Source organism: Cynocephalus volans, chromosome 12, assembly GCF_027409185.1.
Source record: "Cynocephalus volans isolate mCynVol1 chromosome 12, mCynVol1.pri, whole genome shotgun sequence".
NCBI classification, from domain to species: domain Eukaryota; kingdom Metazoa; phylum Chordata; class Mammalia; order Dermoptera; family Cynocephalidae; genus Cynocephalus; species Cynocephalus volans.
This window is the reverse complement of record NC_084471.1, coordinates 4833991-4852729: the sequence shown is the minus strand read 5'-3', so window position 1 is coordinate 4852729 and position 18739 is coordinate 4833991. Positions and strand designations below refer to the sequence as shown.

The window sequence follows — 18739 nt, the reverse complement described above, 5'->3', positions numbered from 1 at the left end:
TTTTTTTTTTCAATGTTCAATTTCCTTTAATGACCCCCATCTCCCTGAAGGGCGGGTGCAGGCAGCTAGATGATGGCAAGAGATGTTCATTTGAAGGTCTTGCCCCAGTTGAAGGCTTTGCCCATATGCTGGCAGGCCCCCTTCCCAGGAAGAGTACTCTTGAACTAATGTCTGGATCTCCTTGCTGCCAGGATCCAGTTTCCACCATGTATGTGACTTGTAGTCCCCATGCCAATCTGGACTCAGAGGAAAGGCAAGCTCCTGGCCTCAGAAGACTCACACTCTAGAAATGTAGCTGCTATTGTTGGTTCCAAAGAGGATGGCACTTGCAACTCCTCAGCTTGTCCAGTAGCTGGAACATTCTAGTGATGAGGTTGCAACTCACGAAGGTCTCGGTGAGCTCTTCAGGAAAGCGGTACTCAGGAGTATCACAGGGACCAGCCATCCTTACCAAAGTGTTCCCAAAGAAATGGCAGCACCACCGAGAGTGTGTCTTTGTTGGAGTACTTGCGCTTAAATTCACTCAATGCAAAGGTACTCCTGGGCAGGTGAGCAAAGGGATCCTCTGCCTTTGGCTCAGCAGCCAGCGCCTGCTCACAGTTGTCCATCTCCTCAGGGCAGCTGCCTTTTTCTCCTTTTCCACTCAGCCTGGGGCTTCTGCTTCTCCCATGAGCTCTTCTCTTTCCGTGGGGTGTCCTTTGTAGGCTGGCTCTCTGCAAACTTTTTAGCATTACACTGGGCCATCTTCTCAGACAGTTTCACCTCCCCCAAGAGAGCCCAGAACTGGGGCTGGTTAATGCAGGTGAGGAACCAGCGGTTGGTATTGGGAAAGGCCTGCTGGAAAGAAGGCTCAAGGACCTATTTATAGAGCCACAACAGGGTGGACAACTGTGGTGTTGGCCTGTGTCACCTGTTTGCCGATAAGAAAAGTCCTTGTCTTCAAGTGAGCATCCAACAGCCCCAGGATTCACCTCACCTCCTCCTTTGCATTCTCAGTGGCCTGTTTGTTGTGGTACACGATGCCCAAGGTGGGGAACACGCAGGTACTGGCTGGGGGCTCTGTGTTACCATCAGCAAAGCTTACCTACTACGCCACCTGGGCTGCTGCCTCTGCAGTACTCCCCTGCAGTTCCTCGTTGCTCACATGGTAGGCAAGGCATTGCTCTCAAACACATGAAATCCATCATCACCCTCAAATGCTGGAGCCTCACCAGCAGAAAATTTGTGGAGAAACTCGGGCGCAGTTGGTTTGGCCAAAATGGAAGTGGGGTGGTGCACAGAGTACACAGACCTGAGCCCCACTGTACTAAGCAGCAGTGAGGCCTTGAAGGCCCTACGGGTTTTGGATCTATGCACAGGGTCCCAGCTGCGATGGTAATCCTGCAGAGAAAAGCTAGATTTATTTTTTCTTAATTGACATATGATGATTGTATATATTTATAGGGTATTGTGTGATATTTGGGTACACATATACAATGTGCAATGATTGTATCAGGGTAATTCTCATATTCATCACCTCAAACATTTGTCACTTCTTTGTGTTGAGAACATTTAAAATCCTTCTACTAGCTCCTTGAAACCATTCCACACATTTCTTGAGTACATACTATGTGCTAGATATTTTTGAGGCACTAGCCCTGGTGCCAATTTGCACAGAGCTTCAATGAAATGGGGTGGTAAAAAATAATCAGGCTAACTATAATGAGTGTGATTTCAGATGTGATAAATGGAGGGAAAAAGGCAGGACGAGATAAGGAGTATGGGTGAGATAGGGAGGTAGGGAAGGCCTTTCTGACGAGGTGCCCTCTGAACCCTCAGATCTTCATGAAGTGAGGGCACAAGCTATGGAGAGAGCTTGGGAAGGGCATTCCCAGCAGAGGGAACTGTAAGTTCAAAAGCCTGGAGGCAGGGCAGGAGAGAAGGTCGGTAGTATGGCTGGAGTCAGCAGGGGGAGAATGAGAGGTGGGAGATGTAACTGGAGAGATGGCCAAGGACAGTGCCAGCAGGGACTTCCAGCAGTGGTGCCACGTTTGAATTTTATTTCAAGTGAGCTGGGAAGACTTTGGAGGGTTTTGAGCAGCAAAGGGGCCTGATCTGATTTCCATTTTGCAAGCATCATCCTGCTGTGTGGAAAAAGGTTGTAGGTAGGCAGGAACGAAAGAACGGAGGACAGTCAGGAGGGGACCGGTGAGGTGGAAGGGACAGGCCTGGCTGCTGCAAGAACTGCCAGTATGTACGTGCTTTGATCTTGACTTGGTCTGAGTTGTGATGGTGGAGGCAGGGAACAGTGGGGGATTCAGGAAAGAAAGCACTTCTTCATGGATTGGGTATCAGCAGGGTCCGCTACATAATTTTCCAGGCCTTCTGCAAGTTGTAAATGCCCCTTATTCAAAAATTAGCACGAATTTCAAGACCAAGGCAGCAGAGCATTAAACTGAGCACAGAGTCCTTCTAAGAGTGGGCACACTGTGACTGCCCAGGCACACTCCTGTGAAACTGGCCCTGGATGTGAGACATGAGTGAAAATGAGCAACAAGAATAACTCCACCTCTGCTTTGGTTGTGTCGTTCCTGTTAGATCTGTCCAGGAAGGGTCTGTGTTAGGCTGGACCATAGGAAATTACTGCTGTGACATATCAACCTTGGTCACATGTCAGCCGTTTCCTGTGGGTGAACTTGACCTAAGTCGTATTTAGGGGCACCATGGACAATGTTTGTGTCTCCCCAAAATTCATATGTTGAGGCCTCAATGTGATGGTATCTGGGGGCTTGTTTGGAGGTCTTAGCAGGGGAGTGCAGCTACTTGTATACCCTTGACCGAAGAATGGTCCTCTTCTCTATTGGGGAAGGTCGTCCTCTTTGACCAAGCATGCAGCTTCAGGGGGGATGCATATGGAGCAGTGAGGGAGGAAGGGGACACCGCTTTGCCAGCCAGGTTAGCCAAATCAACCTTGGCGATCAAAGGGGTGACAGATGTCATAGCCAGATCACCCTCACCTCCAGTGATGGCCTTTGGAGGTGGGGCTTTTGGGAGGTAATTAGAGTGGGTTAGGTCATGAGGGCCCCACCCTCATGATGGGATTAATGGCCTCATAAGAAGAGAAGATTGTGTGTGTCTGCATGCATGCACACGTGTGTGGCCACATGTGCACATGCCAAGGAAACACCACATGAAGGCATAAAAAGGTGGTGAGCACCCACAAACCAGGAAGCAGGCCCTCCCCAGGAACTGGACCCTGATCTTGGACTTCCAGCCTCCAAGACATGAGAAATAAATGTTTGTTGTTTAAGACACCTGCTCTGTGGTGTTTCTAAATGGCAGCGCAAGCTGATTAAGACAGGGGGAATGTCAGGCCTGGAGAGTCGGATTGGGGCTCTCTCAGGTCACATAGGGAGGGGACTCCACCCATGAAGAAGTGGACAGACCCTGAAGTCCTCCAGTATTTAAATGTCAAGCCAAGGCAGAGAGGAGAAGGAGGAAGATGAGGTGTCCTGGAGGCCACAGGAAGACGCTTCCAAGAAAGAGGATGTGGCCAGCTGTGTCCCCTGTGGCTGAGGTTGGGGAGTTGAAGTGGGAAAAGTGGCTGCTGGATTTGGGAATGGGGAGGTCTTTGCTGTCCTGGATCAAAGCAGCGTCAGTAGCTAGAAGGGAAGAGGGATGAAGCATATCTTTTATTGATTATAAAATATCTAAGATGTCCAAGAAGATATAAAAAATGATAAAGGACATCCCTGTGCCTGTATCCCAGCTACAGGAATAAAATAATTCCAACTCTGTTGAAGGTCTCAGTCATTCCCTGGAGAATCCCCAGCCCCTCCCCCAGGGGTAACCATTAACCCAGGTCTAGCTTCTCTTTTTCTCATGCATTTCCTTATTGTTTTACTACACAGATACTGACCTCTGGCAATGTATTGCTTTGCACTTGCTAAGCTTTCCATAGCCCGTCATATTGCACATTTTCATCCATAGGTGTGGATCACTCACACTGATTCATGCAGCTGTACTCGCTCGTTTTCACACCACGTGGTACTCCGTTGAGGCACTGTGCTAGTCTCCTTCCATCTATTCTCCTTCTGGTGGTGGTCAAGGTCATTTTCTGTATCTTTCTGTTAGAAATATTGTTGTTAGGCACCTTTGGACTTGCTCCCTCATGAATATAACCAGTATGTTGGGTAAGCAGATCTCAAACTTTAAGAAAACGAATTTACGTCTCCCTTCCCCAGCCCTTGGGTAAAAAGTTCTTTGTTCACTTTTAATTAAAAATTTTTTTTTCAGTAATTAACATATCCAGGTCCATGTAATAGTCAAGACTCTGACTTCATTCTGCATTAACTTCTCCCCTCCCCCAGCACTGGCCTAAGCTTTCTTCCCCCCCCCAACCTCTGACCCCCAAGGTGGAAGTGAAGGGGGGAAGAGAAGGCAGGGCAGGAAAGGTCCTGCTTGACCTGCACCATGTCGGTGATGTCATCTGGCTGCATGCATGGCTGCAAAGCTGACTCTTCCTTGGAGAACACGTCAGGCTCTTCAGAGGGTCAGCTCTGAAGGCCTCTCGTCTGTGGTCCCTCACTTAGGCAGGGCGACATCCTCTGATATCCTTCAGTGCCGGGTTTGTGGCCTTTTGGCCCAGCCCCTACAGGCCAACCAGCCCTCCAGAGGGCCCTCTTGGGTGTAAAGGCCTGTTCCCCTTCCCCCTCCCCCCAATAAGGCCACACCAGGAAACACAGGCACACTTGGCTCTGAAGCTGACACCAGCTTCTGGGGCTCAGGCCCTCCAGGGGCACAGGTCAAGGGGCTTTTAGGAAGACCCTGCCTCTCGGCAGGGGTGAGGGGAAGAGGATACTGTGGACTGAATGTCCCCCAAACTCATTGAAGCTTAACCCCCACTGTAACTGTTGAGGGTGGGAAATCCTATTATGGTAATTGAAAGGTGGGGCCTTAAAGAGTGTTAGCTTCGGCTAGATGGAGAAAAGGGAGAGAGACCCGAGCCAGGCACTATTTCAGCCAAGAGGCTTTATTACCAACGTGGAGGGGAGACTGAGTTGGACCAATTCCCCCGAACAAAGGAACGCAGGGCCTTATAAGCCTTTGAGGGTTCTGGCAGAGTAATGGACAATTTCATGATCAGTGGTGTGCAGGGTGACACAGGCCTTGTAGTCTGCCAACACCTGGTCGGTTAGGGCATAGGCTTCTAATTAGTGTCGTTACTATATCAGTGCAAAGTGCTCCAGCCCGAGGCCTGTTCTCACAGCCCACAAGACGTTCCTTTGATGATAACGGTCATATTTACCCCTCCCCAAGAGAGGAATTTTGCTGCTCAGTTCCTGGAGCAGAAAAAGGAAAGGGGAGGGGAAAGGGGGGGAAAGTTGCTTAACCTGGCTGTGCTGATGTTAAGCTAGCCATGAGGACTAATAAAGAGGTGATTAGATTATGCACTGATAAATGAATTAATCCGTTGATGGTTTAACGGTGGTCATAGGTGTGGTTCTGTTGCCTTTAAAAGAAGAATGCGTTGGGGCCGGCCTGTGGCTCACTCGGGAGAGTGTGGTACTGATAACACCAAGGCCCCGGGTTCGGATCCCATATAGGGATGACTGGTTGGCTCATTGGGTGAGCGTGGTGCTGACAACACCAAGTCAAGGGTTAAGATCCCCTTACCGGTCATCTTTTTGAGGGAAAAAAAAAAGAAGAAGAATACGTGAGTCTCTCTCTCTTCTGTCTTTTTTGCAATGGGACACTCTTCATTGCAGAACTGACCACCAAAGAAGGCCCTCCCCAAGTGTGTTCTCTGGACTTTGGACTTCCCAGCCTCCAAAACTATAAGCAGTAAATATTGTTTCTTTACAAGTTACCCAGTTTCAGGTATTTCTAACAGAGGGAGAATGCCACATGGTACATGTCACCTCCAATGGTCTCCAGACGCTCTCCCTGTTTGCCTCTTCAACCTGCACCCTGCAGCACCCTGCAGCACCCTGGTGAAGGTGCCTGTGAGGGTAACTCGGCCTCTCACGGGGCACTGTGTGCTTCCCTGCCATGCATGATTTTGTCCTTGGCCTTTTGGGTCCTCCTGGTTGTGCAGGAGTGGAACGTCTGATGCATGGGGTCTGGGTATCTTCATTTTCACCAGCCTGATGCTACCAGATTCTTCTCCAAAGTCGTGGCCCAGGTTCACACTGGGCTGGGGGGTAGGTAGGGGTGGTGGAGCAGGGAGGCACTCACCTCAGGTGCAAAATTTAAGGTTGGGGGGGGGTGCCAAAAACTTACTAAGCAAGACAGATAAACTTTTTTTATTGAAGTAAAGTTCACATAAAATTAACCATTTAAAACCATACAATTCAGTGGTGTTAAGTATATTCACAGTGTTTTGCAACCATCACCTCTATCTAGTTCCAAAACATCTTCATCACCCTGAAAGGAAAACCCCATACCCATTAGTAGACACTCTCCATCCCTGTGTCCCCTCAAGCCCCTGGCCACCTCCAATCTACTTTCTGTCTCTATGGATTTGCTTATTCTGGATATTTCATGTGAATTTAATCATACAGTACATGATTGTTTGTGTCTGGTTTCTTTCACTTAGCCACAGTATGAATGAACCTTCAAAACATTGTGCTAAATATATATCTCCTTTGGAGAAATGTCAGTTCAAATCCTTTGGCTGTTTTTAAATTGGGCTGTCATTTTGCTGTTGAGTTGTTAGAATTCTTTACATATTCTGGATACTAGACCCTTACCCATTACAGGCAATGTTTTGATCAATGCGGGCCGAATATATGACAGTATATAATAATCTGTCATATTATAATCTCATAAGATTATAATGGCTATACAATGTGGTTTAGGGTGTAGTGGGCTATACCACCCAGGTTTGGGTAAGTGCACTCTGATGTTCACATTAGGAACGATTCACCTAATGATGCATTTCTCAGAACATATCCTCATTGTTAAGTGACATGTGACTGTATACAGTTTACAAACATTTTTTCCCATTCTGTAGTTTGCATTTTCACCCTCCTGATGGTGTGCTTTCAGGCAAAAAGTTTTATATTTTGATGAAGTCTAATTTACCTATTTTCGTTGTTGCTTGACTTCTTGGTGTTACAGCTAAGAATCCATTGCCAAACCCACGGTCATGCAGATTTATGTTTTCTTCTGAGAGTTTTATATAGTTTCAGCTCTTACATAAAACAAGTAATATTTTAATGCAATGTTTTTGAAAATCAAAATTAATGCAAAAAAATCCACGATGAACAAAATATTAACATTTCACATGAAGACTGGATTTGACCCTGAACTTGCACTATTCACACGCACCCTGGGGGAGAGTGGGGAGGGGTTACGTTAACTTAGGAGAGAACGAACTGCAGCAGGATTGTGACTAGTGGCAGAGCTCAGTCAGGTTTGGTCCAGAAGCTGGTACTGCTAGAGAGGGAGCAGTATTCCCACTGCAAGACCTTGAGGAGGCCAAGAGGAAAAGAGGCCAGAGGGGAGAACTGAAGAGATGTGAGTGACTCCATTCTGGAACTGTAAGTGATTTGCTCCTCAGAGCCTACGAAACTGACCTTTCACTTGAATTTTTTGAGGTCAGGAAACCCACTGTTTAGACACAAATAGGTACAATGAACACAATTAACCTTGTTCTATAGATCAAAATTGTCCTGGAGACTCCATATAATCATTTACCTATTATGTTGTAAAACAGTATTTGGAATCTTGTTTACTGCTTAATCTGCCCTGTACTTTTACTATGAAAACCTCTTGCTTTTTTCCTCGAGTGGGCAGACCCTCCCCTCATCCTGAGAGAGAGTCTTCCCCGCTTTGCAAACCTACTCAACGTGCCCGTGAAACTTCCTTACACGCTGTAGTGTTTTGCTTCGACAAAGGGAGGGAGAAGGGACCCAGGGCAGGGGGTGAGGCCACACAGTAAAGGTCCCTGAGATGTGGCCCCAGAATGACCTCGGGAATGTGTGCTGGGCGCGCGCGGGTGGCTTCCGAGGGTGACTACATGGACTTGAAAGTGACCGCTGTCCCAGGGCTCCCTGCCTCCCAGGGGACTCAGACTGCAGCCGCCTCCCCAAGAGGGTCCCCAGCAGGGAGGAGGCCCCTGGCGAGGGGAGGAGGTTGGCAGGCAAGACCCGGCCGGGCCTGGGAGCGCGCATCCCCGGGCCCGCCCTCCGTACCTCCGCCCCAGGCTCCCAGTCCGATGGCGGAGACAGGCGCGTGCACGGAGGCCCCCGCACAAGCGTGTCCCCCTCGATCCCGTCCGCATTCCGGCAGCCCCGGAGAGGGGGAGCCCGCGGACACCCCTCGGAGCACCCCACTGGGCGGGCCCGCCGCGGCGCCCATGTGACCCTCGGGGCTTGGAGGTCGGGCCGGGGTCCCCTGCGCCAGGTCGGGGTCTGTTCGAAACCCACCAAGGAGAGAGCTGTAGAGCTCAGCCTACGCAGCCCGGCTCGGACCCCGCCCCTAGCCCCGCCCCTAGCCCCGCCCCGCCCCTCTCCGGACCCCGCCCAGACGTCCCCCCTTCGGACCCCGCCCAGACCCCGCCCTCTGGACCCCGTCCAGACGTCCCCCCTCCGGACCCCGCCCCGAGCCCCGCCCCGAGCCCCTTTCCGGACCCCGCCCTCCGGACCCCGCCCAGACGTCCCCCTCCGGACCCCGCCCAGACCCTGCCGTCGACTCCGCCCCCTCCACGGAAGGTCTCCGCGCGGCCGCGAGCCCAGTCCCCCAGACCCAGCCCCGGGGCACCATGGCCGCGTCCGGGCCGCTGCGCGACTGCCAGGTACGCGGAGGCCAACCCCGGCCGGGTCCCCCTCGCCCCGCGAGACCCTGGGGACGGCCGGCGCCGGGCGGGGCGGAATCGGGCCTGCGGGCGACCCGGGTCAGGCCAGGGGCGCGGGCGGTGGACCTGTCCGGAGCGCGGGGTTCGGCCCTGGGCGCACGCACGGGCGCGGCCGCGCGTGGAAGGGACCAGAGGACCCTCCTGTGCGGCCCCGTCCGAGGGAAACAAGCTGCGGCCGTCGGGGTCTAGAGGAGACCCCAGGACCTCCTAAAAAGCTTAGCTCCTTGGGCACAGCGTGGTACGGCAGGGACGCCGGGCGATCATGTGAGTCTCCTTCCAACCTGCCCAGGGCAGGGAACCTGAGCCCATTTCGCAGATGAGCAAGGTGGAGATCAGACGGGTCAGGCGACTTGCTCACAGCCACCCGATGCCCAACCTGAGGGGCGGCCCTCTGTGCTGGAGAGGAGTAAAGGGCATTTCCTCTGCCCAGGGGAGTCACCGGACTGTGCGCCGGTGGCAGGACACCAAGGGCAGCCATTACAGTGACCACATCTGACAGTCTCAGGATATTTCCACCGAGGGACTTGGAGGTCTGAATGTCCAATGGAGAGATGGAGGAAATGTTTTGGGGGTTGGCAGGCCGTGTGCAGCTTGCCAACCAGAGGGAAAGTCCACCCTGCTCCCTCCTGCACTCAGCGCTAGACTCCTCTGCCCCACCAGACCTCCCGTCGTCGTGATCAGGGACTCCTGTTTACCGAATGTCCCCCTTTACTGAATGACCCTTCACAGTACCCCATTTGGTCCTCCTCAGGCCATTTTCCAGAGCGGACAGCCACAGGGTCTGAGAGGGAGGATCTTGTCTGAGGGCACACAGCTATTTAGAGGCCGCCGGGATTTGGATCAGGATCTTTCCCATCCTGGGCTGAGCTCTCTCTGCTCTGCACTGTCTAGGAAATGTGGGACCCCATGCATGCCTCACAGGACCGACCACATCTTACAGAAGCCCACACCTGCCCCACGGCTGAGCGTGTGGAGATCTGTGGTGGTGTTGGGGGTTGGGGTTCGTGTGTGTTAAGTCTGAAGGACTCCTTGGAATAAGGCCCTGGTGTTCCTTTCTTGATGTGTGTAGGCGTGGAAGGATGCGGGGCTCCCACTGTCCACCCCAAGCAATGAGGCCTGCAAGCTGTTTGATGCCACCCTGACCCAGGTATGTCTGCCCAGAGAAACAGTAGGCCCTTCTATGGATGTCCATGGGGAAAGTGTTTAAATGGGTAAACACTTTAAATTGCACCATGACTTTAGCAATAGATGGCAATAAAATCTATGCACTCTGTCCTGGAGTACGTGGGAGCATGTGGCTGAGAGGGCTCTGCGTTCACTCTCCTTCCCTTCATGAGGCCCCTGAGCGGTGCAGCAGTGGGGTCGCATGGGGGATGGTCCTGCGAGTGTGCTGAGCCTCCCCAGCCATCCTGCTCTAGCCTGCTGAGGATTTAATGTGGGGCTCTACCACTTGGAGCCTGGGGTCCTGTCCTAGGGCTAAGCTAATGTGGGGCTCTACCACTTGGGGCCTGGGGTCCTTTCCTGGGGCTAAGCTAAGAACACACTGCTCTGGCTGTGCCAAGACCTTCCAGCACATGATCAATCACTTTTACGCCAGTGAAGTATCCTCTCATTTCACAGCTAGAAGGGGTCTCAGAAATAAGGCCCAAGTAGTTTGATAGGTAGGGAAGCTGAGGCCCAGAAAGTTGAACTGACTTGAGTTTAAGGTGAGTTAGAGGCAGAACCAGGTGCACCTGGGTGTGAATACCAGTGAAAAACTAAAGCTGGCCTTTTTCATGAGCGGTGAGACCTCTACGTGCTGACTTCATCCACACAACACAAGGAACAAGAAAGTGCCTGAAAGTATATGGGCTGCACAACCTAATGGGAAGGACTGTGAAATGCCATTAGCTATGCCATGGGCGCATCTCCTGTTCCCAGCCTGTCCTTGCCAAGGACAAGGATACTGTGTGCGTTTGAGTACTTGTCTGTTTTGTGTCAGCCCACTGCCTTCCACACCTTGTTGGTCTGTGTACATACTCGATCGGTTACGCGCCACGGTCCTCCATTCAGGGGCGGTTCATCCTCCCTGCTGTGCATAGTCTGTTCCATGCATTGGGGTCTCTGTGTCGTCCTGCGTTAGAGCAAGAGGTCTTTGACTCTCCCTGCCAGCTCCCCTGTGTCTTGCTGAAGTTCTCGCACATGTGCCAATTCTGTGTAGCTACGGGTTAGACAACTGAAAGGGTACGTTGTAAAATCCAATGCATTATTATGGTTTTAGGATTTAAAAAAAACAGACATTTTTTAAAGAAGGACTAGAAATAAACTCATCAAATTGTCAAAATGGTGATAAGATGAGATTAGGGTGAGTTTTTTCTTTCAGCTTTTGTGTCTCTCTCTGACTATCCATAATGGAAGTTCACTGTGGTGAATGAATAAGAGGCAGGAATGTTCCTAATGTGGTGACCAGCTTCAAGGCCCCTCTTACGGGGAAGAAGCTGATGTTGAGGGGCAGGTCACTTGTCAGGAAGAACCTTCTTTTTGGGCCAGCCCGTGGCTCACTCGGGAGAGTGCGGTGCTGATAACACCAAGGCCCCGGGTTCGGATCCCATATACGGATGGCCGGTTTGCTCACTGGCTGAGCGTGGTGCTGACAACACCAAGTCAAGGGTTAAGATCCCCTTACCGGTCATCTTTAAAAAAAAAAAAAAAAAAAAAGAACCTTCCCTTTGATGTTTCTTTTTCTGGAGATGGTGCCATCTCTGGCTCTAGAAAGTGTGCCTCAAGTTACTTGTATTTCATCTCTTCCTATGAGATCAACCAAGTTATGCTTTCTTTTAGATTAGAGTTCAGAAAACACTTAGTGTTTTAGAAAGTAAAAAAAAAAAAAAAAAATCTGGATTTAGATACATGATTTAAGGACTCCATGGAGACAACTTTGTTTTACTGTTTTTATTTCAGTATGTGAAATGGACCAATGACAAAAGTCTCGGTGGCATTGAGGGCTGCCTGTCAAAGCTCAAAGCAGCAGATCCGACCTTCGGTGAGTATCTCTTTCCCTGGTTAAGGAGCCCAGCTTCACGGATGCAGACCCTCTCTGTTCTCTGACCACAGGGACTCAGTTGGGTTAGGGAGGGCAGGTGGCATGTCAGTGACTCGGCTGGCATTTGCACAGCAGGAGGAAAGATGACAGCTGCCATTGTGTTTGGAATAACAGCTGCTCCCATAACGATGCCAGGTTCAATGAAGGGCATTTTTCAATTTTTTTTCTCTAATTGCCATCAATTCTGCAGGAAAACTCTGATCCCATTTCTTAGACGAGGAAACTAAAAGAGTGAGCTGCATACCCAAAGCCACGCAGCTGATTGTTGAGGGGTTGGGATCAGACAAGACTGTCTGAATCCAAAGTCCAGACTCCTGGAACACAGAGATAGCTACTGCAGCCGTTGTCAGGGGACTAGTGAGGCCCCACCCAGAGTGGCTGGGGTAGGGGGGGGACCTGTGGGTGACAGAGGCTAGCATTTGGGCAAGTCATGTGTGTGGCAGGCATGGGAAGGTCAGCACAGTGCATTCCAGAACCGTAGGTGGGTGGCCCCAATGCGGGGTAAGGTTCTGGGCCTGGGAGAAGAGCTGAGGAAGGAGGACAGGACAAAAGGGACCCCCTTCCCACTCTGCTGGGCAAGGGCTCGTACAGCCCTGGCAGGGACAGGAGGGAGAAAGAACTGGGAAGAACAGAAAAGCTGAACCTAGCCTGTGGGGAGAGCTAGTAGCCGGGGTGGGCTTGGGCTCTTGGAGCAGACCTCGAGCCTCTGGTCAGAAGCAGGGGCCACATGAGTGGTCATGGCTAGGTCCTAGGCCTGTGCCAGTGACTGACTTCCAAATGCCAGTGGACACCCTGCCTCTCTCAAGATGGGGGCTGGGAAGCCCAAGTAGGGCCTGGGGGCCTGCACGCCTGCCAGCAATGCTGCTGGAAAGGCCACAGGCACACCCCCAACCCTGCTCTCTGCATTTGAGAGCAGCTGAAATAGGATCATGGCTTCTTTGCTCCTCCTTGGACCTGCCCCATGAGTAGCATCCCCTGAGCGCCCCGTGAGAGGCGATGTGCTGGTTGTAGTGACAATATCAGCTCATGAGCCTGCAGGCAGCCCCTAACCATTTCATCCAGTGAAGGGGAAAGGTGTTGTAGATATTGGCACTCACCAGAAAGCCCTCGTTAGAAAAGTATTTTTGGCTGCTTTTGGCATTGCCACTCCCTGCCCTGCATGGTGAGGGCCAAGGCTGAGCTCTGGACTGTTGGTGGGGACACAGTGCCCAGCCTACCTGCTGCCTGCCTGCATCTCCCGGGGTGCTGGGTGTGTTTTTCACACGCGGGGCTGGCTGGAGCAGGGCTGGACCCTCTGAATCACCAGCTCTTTTCCAATCTTCTGCCAGTGATGGGCCACGCCATCTCTAATGGCCTTGTGCTGATTGGCACCGGAAGCTCTGTGCGGCTGGACAAAGAGCTGGACCTGGCTGTGAAGACGATGGTGGAGATTTCTAAAACCCAGCCACTGACACAGCGGGAGCGGCTGCATGTGTCTGCGGTAGAGGCATTTGCCAAGGGGTGAGGGGCCTCCCTGGGCTGAGGCTGGCGCTCTTAGGCTGTGCTGGGTGGTGCCACCAGCTGTCCCAGTGCCCTTGGGAAAGGGCCACCTTGGAGTGATTGTCTCCCTAGCTCAGAAGATCGTCTGATTGAAATCGCATCCTGCCTGCTACTCTGTCCTCAGCTGAGTGCCAGATGAGGAAGTGGTTGACTAGGGTTCCCAATTTAGCATTCAAAGTAACTTATTTTGTTTCATTAAATAGATTGCTTATTATTTTCCTTACAAAAATCATAGAACCACGTCACAGAAATTTCTGGAAGAGAGAAAAAAACATCTGCCCATAAGCTTCTGGCCCTAACACACCACTGTGAGCATCTGCTCACTGCCTTCCAGATCATCCCCTGCCTCTGTTTCCACGGTTGTCCTCTTGTTGTCTGAGACAGCCCCTGTGTCTGCTCAGGCAGGCGAGATGCCCTGCAGAGCCAGGTGACCTGAGCTGATTGTGCAGGGGTTCAGGGGTTCTGAACCCTGAGAATGACAAAGTCCTGCCTGGGTCTTCGTGGTGAATGAACACAGAGGTGGAATTCCACCTTGAGATGTCCTGTAGCTGCTCATGGTCTCTAGTGAACTTGTTTTGGCAATTTGTTAAACTGTTTTTTTCCCCCTATTTGAAGCAGAGAGTACAATTTCCCACTGTTTTTTCAATTTTCTGAGCTACAGCCTAACATAGAAACTGATTCTTTTTTAGCCAATTCAGTGCAGACCATGACACTGGCAAGAAATGGTGTCTTCTCCATTCCCTGTGTGTGGGCTACGTGTTCAGTGTTGCTGAGAAATCTCTCCTGGCTTCTAGGAACTTTCCGAAAGCCTGTGAACTATGGGAACAGATTCTCCGGGACCACCCGACAGACATGTTGGCCCTGAAATTTTCCCATGATGCCTATTTTTACCTGGGCTACCAGGAACAGATGCGAGATTCTGTTGCTCGAATTTACCCCTTCTGGACACCTGACATCCCCCTTAGCAGGTATGTGCTGGTTGGAAATCACATCATTTCTATTTCTTAATCTCTGTCTTCTGCGCTAAAAATAATGAGATGACTATTGCTATTCTCTTAGTTCTTTAAAGTTCTTTAAACCCTTCATTTTCTCTCTTGGATCTTCATCCCATCCTGTGAATGAGGTCATACTATTACATATTAGTCAGGACGAGATCGCTTTTGCTGCAGGAACAAACATCCCTGAGATCCTATTCTCCGAAGCTCATTACAGCAAAGATTTCTTTCTCACTCCTACTACGTGTCCATCTTAGGAGGGCTGAGGGTGCCACGACTATATCCTTGTCTCCCTCTAGGGCCCCAGCTGATGAAGCAACTGCCCTCTGGACACACCAGTTGCTAAGAGGGAAAAGAGAGCTCTCCTGAGGGGCTCATAATGGCAATTAAGTACTCAGGATGAAAGGGATCGCCTGCCACTCCCAAGTCATTGGCCAGAACCAGTCACGTGACCTGAGCCGCCCACAGGAGACCAGGAAATACAGTTCTGCAATGTGCTTGGGCAGAGAGGGAGGCCTGGAATGTTTGTGAACAGCCCCAGTGACCACTTCACGTGATTAGCACCATTGCGTCTTAATTGCAAGATAGTTGTGAGGGTCAAACAAGTTGATAGATCGAAGAGCTGTATTAGGGCTTTCCAGAGAAACAGAACCAATAAAATACTGATCCCACTTGTCAGATAAGACCCACGCAGCTACTCTAGAGAGATGGAGAGGTTTATTTTGAGGCATTGGCTGACTTGATTGTGGTGGCTGGCTAGCTGAAAGTCTGTAGGGCGGGGCAGCAGGCTGGAAAGTCCTGCAGGAGTTGACCTTACGGTCTTGCATCTGGAGGCAGAATTCCTTCCTCTGGGAACCTCAGTCTTTTAAGGCCTTCTACTGAGTGGATGAGGCCCACGCACATTGTGGATGGCCATCTGCTTTACTCAAAGTTTAAATGTTAATATCTAAAAAAAAAAAAAATACCTTCATAGCAACACATAGACTGGTGTTTGACCAAACAACTGGGTACCATGGCCCAGCCAAGTTGACGCATAAAACTAATCATCACAAGAGCCTTACTAGTATCTGACACATAGTAGGTACTCAATAAATGTTTAGATGTTGAGGGATAAATGACCCTAGTAAGCAGTAAATAAATATTTTTTCAATAAAACCACAAAAACAATGAGCCTGGAAGCCAGTGCTCTGGAAATTGCTTTGATGAATAACAAAAGCTTGAATCTGTCTCTATGCATAGTAGTAAAGATAACATCTGAGCATCAAATGGGAACTCCATTGTTCTAAGTTCTCACGTGACCCTGAAAAACCACAGGAAAGAGTGCCTCTTCCACGCGTGACTGACTCGCGAACTCAGTGTGCGTTCATTCAGCAAAGTGTTGCAAGCCCATGCTGGGCCGGGAGTAGGCTGAGAGTGAGCTGGACAGAGGGGGTCCTATCCTCCAGGAGCTCTGGGCCAGGGGGAGCCTGACCGACCAGTACATGTGTCTCAGTCTCAGGGCTGCTGTGTCAAAGAACCACACATTGGGAGCTGAAAGCAAGAGATGTGTTCACTTGCAGTTCTGGAGGCCAGAGGTCCACATCAAGGTGTCATCAGGGCCAGCTCCCTGCAAGGGCTCTCGGAATCCTTCCTGCCTCTTCCAGCTTCTGGTGGTGGCTGGCAGTCCTTGGTATTCTTTGGCTTGTGGCTGCATCACTCCAGTCTCTGCCTCTGTCTTTGCATGCCATCTTCCCTCTGTGTCTGTGTCTTAGTGTCTCCACGTGGCCTTCTTATAAGGACCCTGGTCACTGGATTAGCGCCTCATCTTAACTTGTTTACATCTGCAAAGACCCTGTTTCCAAACAAGGTCACATTCACAGGTACTGGGAGTGCTGGGACATCAGCATATCTCTATGGGGAACACAGTTCAACCCACTACCAGTCCATGTTTTATGGAGATATGGACTTTGAGATATTTTTTCTCTGTTTTTAGCTATGTGAAAGGCATATATTCTTTTGGATTGATGGAAACCAACTTTTATGATCAGGCAGAAAAGCTCGCCAAAGAGGTAAGGAGGCCCTTCCCGCAGTGCCCAACCCTTCAGGGAGTGGCTGTCAGGTGGGGCAGAGCACACGAGGACCACTACTCATGTGTGAGCCTGGTGAGTTCCCCTCTGACCCGGGCCTCATTTCCTCAGAGATATTGGAAAGGGCTTGTATGACAGCGAGCTTCTGCTGCCTCCCCGGGGCTTACTGTGTGCCTGTCGTTCACCTGTGCTTCCCGAGGTCCTTGGCACACGACGGTTCCACATCTGCAGATGAGGATGACGAGGCTCGGGGCAGCTGGTCCACCTTGCTGCTCGGCACGGAGGGGGCTCTGGGCTCCCGCCAGCTCTCTGGCTCCAGAGCCCACTCTGCATTGCGGGGACAGTAACTTCGTGGCGGGGAAACGTACACGAACCTTGCGTCTTCCTTTGAACTTCACATTTGCAAGCATCACCAGCATCAGCCTCAGTCCAGGCTGCTGAGCGACAGCGCAGACTGCTTGCGGCCGGCCCTGGCCCCTGCCTCGGCGCTCCGCCCGTGCTGTACTGGCTGTATGTGCGGGTGGACGCGCTGCGTGCCTGGGCTGGGCCGGGTGGCAGGCTGCGCTGTCAGGCCCGGGCTGCGAGGCCTCCCAGGCTCCTAAAGTCCTTCTCTTCCACTCCTCTCCTCACAGTGATGGAAACTGAGGCACAGGGAGAGGCCATTGTTGTCATAGGTAAACATCCACAGGGTCCTTGCCTATTGTGAATGCCGAAAGAGCCACGACAACGGGGTGTTCGAGCGTGCAGCAGAAAGGCACTTTAGTCAGGTGCTGGTCTCATGGCTTGTGCCAAGCTCCTGGAGCAGGCGGCAGTGACAATCTTTAAGGGTCTAGCTACGGGAGCTCAAATATATGCAACGAGGGCTGGGTTGTTTCTGTATGTATTCAACTGGGGAAGAGCACGCATGTGCAGTGCAGCATCATGTATGTTACGTGCAACCCATGTTCTCTTGGGGGTGGAGATTTAAGCATTAAAATGAAGGGGGTTGGCCTTGTGTCCTCCAAGGTGAAATTAGGCACAGAGTTGAGACTTGTGCACAAACTCCCAGATCTGGCCCAAAATGGTTAGGACGAATTGGTGGTTATCACGGTAAGCGGCCTCGCTCAGCCAGAGTTGCTGAATGAAAGGGAGGCGAGAGGAAGGAGTGAAGGGCAGTTCTCAGTAAGGAGTAGGAGTTGGCAGGTCTCGCCATCATGTGCAAGGGGACGATGGCCACTCCTGTGCCAGGCACTTCATGCGCGTCTGCTCACGTGCATCCTGTCTGCTCACATGATGTTAAACTCCTCCTTGCCTGGATAAGGGAGCCAAGGCTCAGATAGAGGCCAAGGTCCGAGCCTGCCCAAGGCCACACAGAGATGGGGGAGCTGGGTGGCTGTCTTTTTTTTTTTTTTTTTCCTCTGGCCAATGCAGTTTATTTTTTAATTTTTTTTATTTTTTATTTATTTTTTAAACTTTATTAATGGTTGATTATTGTGGCCCATTACCGAATGGGTGGCTGTCCTTTAAGCTGCCTGGACTAGACCCCGGCTTCCCAGCATCCCCGCAGGGGCTCTTCCCCCGAGATGTTGCCCTAGTTGGCCCCCAGCACCCCCTCCCCAGGAGACAACACCTCTGCAGCCTGTGGGATCTCTGAAGACTGCTGTGATTACAGAATCAGAGCCCAGACTCAAGGCTCAGGGTGACGGGCTCTCTGCTTTAGCTCCAAGTCAGGGCTGGGGAGAGCTGGGTGGCTTCCTGGTGGTGGTGGCTCCATGGCCTGGTGACCAGGCACCACCATCCAGAGGTCAGCCACAGGAAGGTCCCTCAGAGACCATCACAGCTGGGCCCTCCATTGGGTGGTGTCCATTTGGGCACCTGAGGGCTGGCAGGACAGTTGGAAAAACTCTGGACAAGGGTGGCTCTGGTCAGCCAGACGTGGCAGGTCCCCCAGAGGGCAGCCAAAGGTGCTGACTCAGGCCTGGCAGGGAGCAGGTAGTGGTGGAATAGGATCCCCCTCCCCCAGGCTCCCTTCGTGCCCCCTTCTCCTGCTGCACCCCCTCTGGACCCTAACACCGGCACCCCACAGACGATGACTGGTTAAGAAGACCAGGCTGTGACAGTGTCTGCCAAGCTTTTGGGAGAGTGAGGGTGGGTAGCTCCAGGCTCTGCTGGACTGAAGAGGACTCACAGGGCAGTGGCACGTGGGCCATGTGTCTGCAAGCTGAGCAGGCCAGCCGCA

At 51.5% G+C, this 18739-nt stretch overlaps 1 protein-coding gene and 1 pseudogene across 4 annotated transcripts in view; one reads left to right on the top strand and one right to left on the bottom strand.

The window, feature by feature from the left end:
- Positions 1-86: 86 nt before the first annotated feature.
- LOC134391597 (elongation factor 1-gamma-like) lies at positions 87-8748 on the bottom strand (annotated as a pseudogene).
- TTC38 (tetratricopeptide repeat domain 38) overlaps positions 8680-18739 on the top strand; it is a 22646-nt gene continuing 12586 nt past the window's right edge. For 3 of the 4 annotated variants that reach the window (XM_063074966.1, XM_063074965.1, XM_063074964.1), the window contains exons 1-6: positions 8680-8779; positions 9909-9986; positions 11780-11861; positions 13250-13421; positions 14255-14428; positions 16428-16503. In XM_063074966.1, coding sequence (XP_062931036.1) covers positions 8747-8779; positions 9909-9986; positions 11780-11861; positions 13250-13421; positions 14255-14428; positions 16428-16503 — 615 coding nt within the window. In that variant the 5' untranslated portion in view covers positions 8680-8746. Of the gene's footprint in view, positions 8780-9050; positions 9104-9908; positions 9987-11779; positions 11862-13249; positions 13422-14254; positions 14429-16427; positions 16504-18739 lie in introns of those variants that run through there. The other variant, XM_063074967.1, reaches the window with a different exon arrangement.